The sequence below is a fragment of the Branchiostoma floridae genome, chromosome 15 (assembly GCF_000003815.2).
Source record: "Branchiostoma floridae strain S238N-H82 chromosome 15, Bfl_VNyyK, whole genome shotgun sequence".
In the NCBI taxonomy this organism is placed as follows: domain Eukaryota; kingdom Metazoa; phylum Chordata; class Leptocardii; order Amphioxiformes; family Branchiostomatidae; genus Branchiostoma; species Branchiostoma floridae.
The window spans coordinates 20,123,720-20,135,625 of NC_049993.1; the positions used below are offsets into that span (position 1 = coordinate 20,123,720).

Sequence of the window (11,906 nt, forward strand, 5' to 3'; positions counted from 1 at the left end):
TACGACCCGCGTTGTAGGAGAAGAAATGTTGTTTGATAAATTCTGAAAAAAAAAGGCTGGAAATTCTTAAACGTACAAGTTGGAAAATGCTGTTAAGTCGTTTGTTGCGTACAGCAAAACGAAGTTAATAAATAACATGTTGGAAAGTTACTGAACAGTTCTCCATTAAGTTAAGTTAGCATATTCGGAATCATATATAGAACCCAACAAGTTACAGTTTAGAGTTAGAGCTTTTAGACTAGAGTAGACATATTCTATATTGTTATACACTATTTGTTTGTTTGTTTGTTTCCTTTCATGTTACCCTCGGGCAAGAATTTGCAATAAACTATTAATATCATATTCTTTTGGAAACGGCCCAAAAAATTGATGCGCGCATGAATGTTATCCATATAATCGAGAATGGTACCAGTAACGCTAGTTCACCTTTATTCACGGGGTAACCTTTATCCGTTGAATTTAACACCAGGGTAGTACGGAATATCAAGTTGACGGACGGAGGTCTCAAACTGCATTATATTGAAAAAAAATATGCAATTTGAAACCACCGTCCATTTACGTGATATTCCTAAATATCCTGTTTTTAGGTACAACGGATATAGGTTACACTGCGAATAAAGGTGAACTAGCGTTACATATCGGCTCTGTATGTGCCGGTATATAGACTGGCGCTGGTCCAGCGGAGTCATTATAAGGCCGCTTCGGACAAAGTTTAGTGTCGCTGATCTAGCCTCCATAGCAGGCTCTCTAGGGCCTTTCTTTTTTGCTCATAGCACACTTTTGCTGGTCACTTCTGTTTGTACTGGGTCGCTGATTGCCGGCCGTCGCTGATTACTAGCAAAAGAGTATTATGAGCGAAAAAATGGAGGCTACACTGATCTGCGTGTAATCTCCAAGCAGATATAGGTTGTGACCGGACCTGTACAAGGGTCGTATAACTTTCACTAAGAGCGACAAAACTCCATCCCAGCATTTTAATAGAGAATCTGATCCATGTTGAAACTTGCAAATCTGTGCGCCCCCCCCCCCAAAAAAAGTGCAGCTTCTAGAAATCTGCGAAGGAGGTTGACTAGAAAGACGTTACAAAATTCCAAAAATCACGTACACAAAACCCTACTGTTTCGAGGTGACCGGTTTGTTCAATCCGTCTTTACCCTAATTTTTGCTTGTTTTTAAAGATGTGGGCCCTGAATCCGATGGACGAAAAAAATACACAATCAATAAAAAGAAACATTTTGAACCAGCACACGTTGGAATAACATCTCACTCCTGAGTACAATCTTTAGTGTAAAAGGCGTTTTCGGTATCTTTTTCTGACCATTTATTATCTACATTCTACAATATCTCCGCGCAATATTAGAGCAAATCTTAGAGCAAATTTTCATGAAAAAAAAACAAAAAAACTTTTCATTTACTTATTTATTTCTAGTGGGTCAATGACCCGTAAAGTACGTCATTCACGACTTTGCTGACAATAAAAAAAATATGACAACAGCAAAACACTTACCAGGTCACGTAAGTTCATCTTTATATCAAAAGGTCAATGACCTGACTACGTGACCTCACCATGGTCATTACCTATACTTGGAGGTTACTTGAGGTCAGAGCTGGTAGGTAGCAGCCGGTGGATCTCTAATCTACGCATTGTGAGCAACATCTCCGCCAGCAATCAAGAGCCAGGTACTCATTCATCAACTTTCCTTTTTTTTGTCACTCACTTTGTGCTATTGGTGAGATTTGGTTTAACAACCGCCCTGTAATATGCGTATGTTTTAAAGATCAGTTGTTGCTGTTGTCTCTCTAACCGCTTCAGTTTGTCGGTATATGGTCACATGTGCTTAAAGTTGCTACAATGTCTGGTACGTTGTACGTATCGTGATGAGTAAAGATTTTCTCAAAGATTCATTCATTCCATTGTTCATTCAATCATTTATTCATTCAAGAAAATGTCTGCTAAAATCTTTTATTTTTCTATATATAATAAAGCAAGTAGAAGCAACTTATTTGAGATTCCTTCAAGGCGTTAAACCTTCAGAAGAGCCATCGCCTACCGTGGACCCAACATCTGGAACAGTCTACCACCGGACATACGCACAGCCCCAACTCTAGCTTCCTTTAAGAGACTCATAAAGTAATGAGAACGGCCAAATGAACGTACTTGAGTCATGTAGCAGTTTCTCTCTTTGTATATATGTAAAAATTGTGTATATAGACTTAACATAGTACTTATAAGGACTCTAAACGATGTAAACTGTATCTCTGTTATATACGTTGTCTGACCCGTGCCTCTTCCCTGATGAACTCAATGAAAAGCGGCCTGCAGCCTGATTTGAGCTTTCATGAATAAATAACGGTTCAAACAAACAAACAAACAAACAAACAAACAAACAAACACGTATGACCAAGGAAACAAAACAGTCTGGTTGAGCTGTACTGAGCTTTATTTCTAAAACATCATGAAATTTTTACTTCACTGCTGTAAAACTTTCAGCACCGTTACTTTTTGGTTCTCAGTTACGATTGACATAATATGATTGTTATAAGAAAAAGGTTGTAATTTGAGACCATTCTTTGCTGCAAGTCACTGGCTTAAGAGTAAGAGGGACGTTTCTAAGACGATTCCTTGTGATCGAGTTCTTATACAGGCACAACTACTTAAGAACCTACGCGGCCTTCTTAGTGCAATGCCCAGATTATTTAGCATTATTTAACATGGCACATTATACACAGATGTATCCATGAACAGTTCTATAAAGTTGGTAAATCAAATATGATACTACAGTTTTCTTATTACACTAGTTCACCTTTATCCGCAGGGTAACCTATATCCGCTTGTTTTTAAAAACTGAGTATTTAGGGCTATCACGTTGACGGATGGTGGTTTCAAACTGCAAAATGTTTAAAATATGGCAAATTGAAACCACCTCCCATCAACTTGGTATCCCTAATTACTCTGTTTCTAAAAACAACGGATATAGGTTACCCCCATGGAATAAAGGTGAACTAGCGTTACACAGCCAGGATCTTATTTCAACCCCTTAACTGCAGAGTTGGCAGATAAGAAGATTTACTTATTTCTGAACAATTTTCTTAACGAAGAAAATACATAATAAAAGCTATAATTTCTTTTCATAATTCACTTATTGCTGACAAACAGTCATGATAAGGAATGTACCCTGTTTTACCTTATACATTATGTACAGGGCTAGATATCATTATGGTATATGATTCATACATCCCTTTAAGGGTCTAAAAACATTTTCAAGCAGATACTCGGGGGATGTCAGGTTTTTTAAAAATGTCCTATTTTATTACAACATAACTTGAAAGTTACACCCCATGTATCTGCTTGGAGACGTAACTGTTGCACATAAAAATGACAAACCGAATCTGGTCTGACGGATTCCACATTATTTCATGCTAGCATAGCAATATTCTTGTCAAGGTCTAATTAATGGCTTTGAGCTCTAATGAACTTTGGTGATACATTAAGTTGATTAACAATAACGATTGAGATATAATTATCATGACCATTTTGTCACAATTCACATTCTAACAGAAACTGCTTTTAAAAAGCTCCTACTGCATTCACTAAGTTTACTTGAAGACCTCAGCTCCATTCTTAAAGGCTTTTACGAAGTCTTTAGGAGTCTTAACAGTGACCACACATTCACTCTCTACTTTAATTTACTTTCTTATTAAAAGTGTCTTGAGAAGGGAGGGTCCATGGAGTAATGGATGGATGATGTATCATGTGATGATCGCTACATTTTGATTCCACTGATTGCTACATCTTCATCAAATCTAAAAAGGCCACATCGAATTTTCATTTAGTTTAAGGGCTCTCTCTCCGAGCCACACAACAATCTTATTTCCTGGTTCTTGGACTTAAAGAGAAATAATTCTGAACTAGAAGATCAAGTTAAGAAAAGAACATAGCCAGATATATTTTACTTTAAAATGTCCACGGACCCAAAAAGTGATTGGTATGGGCTGAAACATGTAACTACTTGAATGTACTAAACATGAAAAATCTCATTGACAAGTGTGTGTAGGGTCAGGTTGTGTTTTCAAGAATAATTGTCTACCTGAAAGATTTAGTGTGATTCTGAGGACTATCTGGTAAGGACTTAAAACAGATTTTGGACCAGGCCAAGCTTTTGGTTTAATAAGATCAACAAAGTTTTAACGATTTACAATGACTAGTGGTCGGGTGGGACTTTGGTATACGAGAATATCACTGTCTTGTTTCATTTGTTGAAGAAAGTTGTGCCAAAAACTCTTCCCAGCATTTTTAGCAAGTCCAAGTCTAGCTTGAAGACTAAAAGTGGCTTAAGTTGATATTTTGAGTTACTCTATAAGGACGTATGTGACAGAGAGATTTCTAATTGGTGCAAAAACAGACATCAGAGGACTGCACCTCCTCACAGTCGACCAATCACCAGCCAGAAATGGCTGTTACCATGACAACGTCAAGACAACACACAGTTTGAAATTTATTCCACATCTATGTAGACTTGGGCTGTTCCATTTTCAGTACGGGGAGGCATTTGTAGAATTTTTTTCTTAAAGTAAGAGATCTTAAAAGTGAAACTTTTCAAATTGCACTAAGTCACATTCTTTTTCTCATTACCCCTTCAGTAAAAGCAAATGAAATTTTTGACAATATTTGTCAATTATTTACATTACATAGCAGAATCAAACTGTGCAAAACAAGTCTAGAGAATATAATATTGAGGTGTACGAAAGCTGTGATTTTTGGTTACTTGACATTGACCTCAATACTGTTTGAAAACACTAAAAATATGAAATAATAATGAAAATGATTCAATATAGATTGAATTTCCCAGTTTTGCTGCCAAAATCCTACATATGGAACACCCCTTACAAAATGGATCAGCCCACAAACGAATCTCCAAGCAGATGTATGGAGCAAAGTCTCGGTGCTTTATATACACCTGCTTCAGCAACATTTCCAGTACTGTGCTCTCAAGCATAGTATGTGACGAATCAAGACAATGTGATGTAAGAATGACATGATACTAAACATTACAAAAACAGTTGTAAAACGTTAAGCGCGAGCCACATCCTTACATCTGCTTGGAGGCTACCCTTACGCCCCCTTCCCACTAGAGGCAGTGCAACAGCTGAGGGACCAAACATTTTACACATTTTTCAACCAATTTCACCATGATTACAGAACAAATTTGAAGGGGTTTTGCTGTCTTAAATCGTACCATATTTTGATCATGAAAGCAATTAGGGTAATACTAGTACCCCCTTTCCACTAGGACGGCGCTCTCACAGTGCTTTCTCTACCACCTAGAATTTAACGTAAACTGCAAATCTTTTCATTTTCACACTTTGGGTGTGTTTTCAGTCACACATTTTAGATGATAAAGAAGGTTTAGACCTTAGAAATTCCTCCAATGATTGTAAAGCCTCCAATAACTGTAAGAACTTATCCCATACTACAACTTCTGTATTTAGTTTGATAAGCGTACAACTTCTGTATTAGTTAGATAAGCGTTAAGTTATAGAACTGTAGTTATGTAGATGCCATACTTTGTACCCCGTACAACTGTTGTGCAATAAAACTATCTATGATAAAAAATAATTACCAGGTATGAAATCGAAGGTTACACACATCAGTTTCAGGTCACAGTGAGAGAGAAGTGCCATCTTTGACTGTCTAGCGGAAAGGGGCCTTACAAGAACTCCACTTTTGGTCCCTGTACAGTCGCTCAGTTATCACAGTCTAGTGGAGAGGGGGTCTTCGCTACTCTCCAAGCAGATCCTACGATGGCATAAGAATTCGTACCAAACTGGTCAAGGAGTGTAGTCAGCCAAGAGGTGTTCATTTCCCGGTAGCGAAACAAACTCCTAGGCCGGCTTCACTGCTCTGGCAACTTTTGATACTATCTTATGCCACCGCAAGATCTGCTTGGAGATTGCTCGACTCGAGATTGTTCCCCCGAGAAAGACAATTCACACCTACTTTCTAATCTCCAAGCAGATCCTACAATGGCATAAAATAGTGCCAAACTGGCCAGGAGATAGTCAGCCAAGGGGTGTACATTTCCCCGTAGCGAAACACACTCCTAGGCCGGCTTCACTCCTTTCATTTCATTTCATTTCCTCTGGCAGCTTTTGATACTATCTTATGCTACAGGGACATGTGGAGACGATGGTGTCACCTCTCTGGGGATGAACTGAACTGAACTTATGCTACCGTAGGATCTGCTTGGAGATTAGGTTTTTGCCACGCCTTCCCCGTTCTCAGTCCGACTCTGCGTTTGCACACACCCACTGTCATAGCTCGAACTCCGTCTCCGCGGCGTACTCCGTCCCGTACAGCCCGCGGCACAGCAGGGAGAAATCCTTAACTGTTTCCTTCATCTTACGCTTGTTCACGCGCTCCCTAAGGAGGAAACAATAAGCATCTTTAAGACCTTCATTCGGCAATCGTCTTCAAGTATCTACATAATACATCTACATAAGGGTTTACCCCACAAATTGCCCCACAAGGACAACGGGGGGAGTTGAGGTCCAGGGTTAGGGCGGTCAGCCCTCCTTTGTATGTATGTTGGTTGCATTTGAATCTAAGTTGCAAAAAAAGTTGCAAGACTTATGTTGAGAGCTTCATCTTATGCTTGTTCAACCACTCCTTTTAAAGGGGGATGAAACACATAAACCATAATGTCTCTTGTTCCTCACAAAAGGAGAAACTTGTTTGAAGTACAGAACCTGCACACCTGTTCATATAACCAGGTGAGAAAACTCACACCTGCTGTATGACAAAGTGGAACACAAGTTCTTTCTTACCCTGCAAATGTTTTTACACTTCTCTCACTTCACTTCAATATGTTTAACTTTCATCATCATCATCATCATCATACAGGACATTCATTAGTTTGAAATAGCAAACATCACAGTTAAATTTCAACCAAAGATATTTTTACTGTGGACCAGCATTATAACCTTCAATAATAACACCAGGTCCTGCTGTGACCAGTGAAAGTGCACACCTGTGCATATAACCAGGTGAGAACGTCTCCACCTGTGTGCTTTACCCAACAGGTGGTGTAGCCTCTGAGTCTCACAGGATGATAGCCAGGTACCTAGGTGAGAAGGTCCCTGCTAATATTGGACAGCACATACATGTGCAATGTAAGAAACTGGCCTTTTTCAAAGTCCCACAAAAGACTGTTACAGTATGTAGTCTTATCTAACAATAAAAAATCTCTGATGAAATGATTTTAGTTCCCTGAAATTAGCAAGTACCGGTAATAAAAGTTGCCACACTTAGAAGCTTACATCATATGTTGTGCAATAAAGTTATAATTCATTTATTCACTCTTTCCTTCCTTCCTTCCTTCATTCTTACATAACAGTTATAAATTTATCATTCATTTATTCATTAAATTTTGTTCTTTCTCTTGCATAACTGTTGTGCAATAAATAAATTAATTCATTTGTTCTTTAAGTTATTTCTTCCTTCCTTCTTTGCCTGAAGATCCTTCCTTCCTTTATTTCTTTGTTCTTTCTCTCCCTGTATTTTGTATGCATATTTCACACTTTCGTATGACTGTACCTGTACACATTACCTAACAGATGCTGTATACCAGAGTTTCCCATAAGTAAAGATGTTTGCCCTCTGGGTTTGTTGAGTAAACTCTGCAGTTTACCAACCAATAATACTGCAGCCACTAATAGCAGCTCACTAATAGCGGTTCCGTGTATACTCCAGACAGTGGTTGATTTCACCACAAGCTAACAACATGAGGTTGATACATTTATGGTAACATTTTACAGTACATTTTTCTGTTGGCATGGGGGTTCTGGTTAAAAAATTATGCTTTTGATTTCACTTACAATTAGTATTTGCCCCCAAGTCTTTAAAAAAGCATATTTCACCCATGGCAAAAAAAAAAACATTCTTTTTGGCCAGGAAAGCTGTATTGCCTTGTAAGCTGTCTTTTCTTCTTAAACAAAAACCTGACTTCAAGTGTCACTTTACTTCTTTACTGCATAATTCTAAATGAAGTAATCCAGCTATCTTGCCAATACGGCTTGCATCATTGTTTGCTGTAACTATATTTGGTACGGCACATTTACCAACTTGAAGTTTGAATAAAAGGACTGGCACAAATGCATGGTGACTTTCTTAAAGTGAGTCCTTCTTTGTTCCTTCTTAAAGGCATTGTGTAGCACCTGGAGTCTAAGGTACCAGTTGCAAAACGTCTTTGCTGTCGATAAGTGAGGAATTTACTAACCAAAGCTTACGCACTCTGAGAGTCAATTTGCCAGCTATCAGGCGTGACAATAAAGTATGTAGCTCTATAAATCTTGGTGCCCTTACACAAGATTGGTAGCATGTCAGGATTCGAACCCAGGACCTCTAGCTTCTGGGCCAAACACCCTGCATATAGACCACATGACTCCAAGACCAAACCTTGCAGTGCAAAATCATAATTGTTGCAAGGTACTTCACAACTAAAAGCATTCTTATTTTAACACTGTCGGATGTTGGATTTTCCTTTATTCGTTAATTTCCTTTTAGACATTGGATCATATGGTTTGGACTAAAAATGTTCCACAGATCATTTCTTGAACATCAACAGCACACCAAACAGACTGATGGCTCCGTCTGTGTCATCACCATGGTAACCACGGACCCAAAATAGCAGTTCTGGAGGTGTAGCAGACAGGTCGATCATGACATGTGCTCTCCTCTCTTGGGGAAATATTTGCTTACCTGCAAGAGGTTGTGGTACACTCTCTACACTTAATTGGTTGAAATCTATGTTTTGATTTAGAAAATTGGAAGCACTATTGGAAAGCAAACCCCATCCCTCTCCTTCAACTGCCTTTTACCTCCCCAACAGAAGTCAGGTACCCATTTTTACATCTTTAAGCGGAGTGAGGAAAGTCGATGTGCAAAGTTCCTTTTTCAGGGGAACAAGATTGGTAGTGTGGCAGGATTCCAACCAAGGACCTCTGACTCTTGGGCCAAACACACCGCACTTGCTCCACATTAGACCAAACATGTTCAATTATTAACGAACACTTTTGGTCCTTAATTGCTCAAAATAGCTTTTTTTATATTACATTAATTTTGCAACCCAAAAATTTGAAGCCTGTGTGAGTGCTGATAGCCTAGTTCAACACTGGGTAATCTTACCACAAACACTGGTTAATGTTTTTCCCCCTTAAAGTTTAAACAAACAATTACTGACATCGTACGATGGAGGCAGACCTCACGCCATTCTTGGCTCTGGGACACTTCTAAGCAAAAAATTAACGAGCGGACAAGACGGGCTAGGAGGAAAGCTAACATGCATCTGACTATATTCCCTAATTGAAAAACTGCTTGTATCATGGTACAGGGTACAGTCTCTGTTTTCATATCCATATTTGATGATTCTTATTCAGCAGTATTTCCAAAAATCTACATGTAAGAAGCAACAAATTGCATTAATGTGGTCTTATGAGATCAGGTACAAGGTCATCGTCCTGTTGTTCGGTCGGTAACTGATACTTTTCAATTCATAAGGAGTAAAATGTTTTCTTGAATCAAACCTCTAGACTTAAATAGCAACGTTTTGAGACTTGTAAACAAGAGATGAAATAAAGTCCTTTCAAGTTATCAAATCTCTCAGACTTAAAAAAATTGCAATGTTTTGAGACTTCTAAAACCTGTTTAATATATAGGACTGCTATCAAACAAGTGACCACACAAAGATCAACATTTACAGATGAAATAAAGTACTGTGGAGTTATTGAGTTTAGGAAGCACTTGTTGCCAACAAAGGACACACCTGTCCAGCTTCTCACCTGAGTGAAAACAACAGGTGGTTTTATCCATAGAACACCTGTTGATGTATGTGTCTGTGACTTGGACATATGTTGTTTAATGAAGTACTTATTTATGAAACAGGGAATAGGTTTTGTACAGCCTTCCATAAGATCTGTTATGGGTTCATAATATTAAGTACACAATAAGATTGTGCATGCTTCCTTAAGGCTTAAGACAGATTTTTCCCTTCAAGCGCCATATTTTCCAGTCTTCATTGCACCTTGCAATTTGGCCTTAAAAGCACTTAAAAACAATTCTTGAGGTCATCAACCTGTTGAAGCCGGCTTCTACAAGAGTCGGTCACTTTGTCACGTACACCGGTTCTTGACCACATAAACATTTTTCCCAATGCCAACAAAAGGACATGTCCAGTCTGTGGTTTGTTCATAGTCAACAATATCCCATTTAATTTAATAGTTTACAGTTTAAAGTAAAGAATGCTAGGCAAACTGAGGGGGTCATCACCAACATAAATGTGTATGAAAAGTTTCTTAAGATTTCTTATGGGTTCCGCAACAAAGTACATAATTATAGGTTAATGTGACATCCCAGTTATGTTGTTTGAGTTCTGTATGTGTCCAGGGACATCTGAAAAACAGGCTGTACCCTGAGTGTGACTTTGGTAAAATGACATAAATGAAATGATTGGATATGCTACCTTTAGACAATTTCTCTTGGAGTACTAAATTTTCCAATTTTTGTTGCACCTTGAAAGATCCTTACAAAGCACTCACAGAACATCATGCTTGCGGTTATCAACCTTTTGGTGCCTTCTTGTACATGTATGAGTCTCAGAGATGTTCAATTTGTCACGTACACCAAATGCATGAATTGATGGCTTTAAGCACGTTAACATCTACACGTACCTCGCTGCCTACAACACAATGGAAATGCCAACATGTCCTTTAGCCCACTGTTTGAGTGTCAGCCATATCTTGTTAACAGTTTACACAGTAACCAACGCTAGGCAAACTGAGTGGGCTATCGCCGACATACGTCGCCATAAAACCTGATCGATATCAATTCGACGTCTGAAATTTATTGGACGATTCTGACAACTAACGATGACTTCACTTTTTTTGCACACAGCAACAGCCACAAAATGGCATATTGATTTAGCAAGGTAGATAAATGGATCGAAAATACCCATGATTTTCCGATAAACTATGTAGTTTTTACGCACATAAATGTATTAGGCTGAGTAGGTTGAAAAGTTGGGAACCCAAAATTTTTCATGATGTGTAATCATATACTCAGTACTATATTAGATAAATGAATGAATGAATGAATTTACAAAACATTCAATTTTTTTGGATGACCTTAACTAGAACATTTTGTTTAAAAGAAGAAAATTGTATATAAGACAAATATGCCCTCATTATAGATCCACTAAATGCTGTAATACAATGTATGACTATGACAGACTGACTAATTGTCACAGTTCCAACAAATTTAATGTATGTTGCCATGTATTGGGACAGATAACCAGAAAATTAACTTTGAATATGACAGTTGAACTATATTCTAGCCCCAAAAATGCATTGGCCACAAATAGCTGTTATTACTATTAGAAGTTCACTGTCATTCAAGGACATTTTATTGTATCATCATGGATTGAGCTTTTACCAGCTTCATTAAAATGGAGGGATGCCAAATCAACGTTACGGCCATTTTTGTACACTGAAGGTCACCATGCCCTTGGACTACGAACAGGTGTTCTGACCATGGCACGTTTAACATTTGTCTGAAGTGAGGTCGAAAAATGCAAAACACAGAAAAACTAAGTTGATTGGCTAAGTTTGAAGCCACTAAGATGTCTGTGCATGGGAAACTTTTCAAGAATCTGTTCAAGAAGTCAAAGTCCTTCCCACACCTCATGGCACATAGGGCGGTGCCCATCTCCATTTAAGAAGCCCTTGGCCACACAATTTTTGTGCAATCACTACAGCAGGGGGGTAAGACCACTGGTGGTGATGTGTAAGTCCAAGAAGGGTATGGTACAAATGTATGTAATTTACAATAACCCCACTATCTACTAATAAACCTA

The 11,906-nt window shown here is 38.4% G+C and overlaps 1 protein-coding gene across 1 annotated transcript in view; it reads right to left on the reverse strand.

Moving 5' to 3' along the window:
- Nucleotides 1–2,425: 2,425 nt before the first annotated feature.
- LOC118431647 (importin-13-like) overlaps nucleotides 2,426–11,906 on the reverse strand; it is a 52,513-nt gene continuing 43,032 nt past the window's right edge. Inside the window, exon 24 of the mRNA XM_035842889.1 lies at nucleotides 2,426–6,421. Within this exon, the coding sequence (XP_035698782.1) occupies nucleotides 6,313–6,421 (109 nt within the window). The 3' untranslated portion in view covers nucleotides 2,426–6,312. The remainder of the gene's footprint in view (nucleotides 6,422–11,906) is intronic.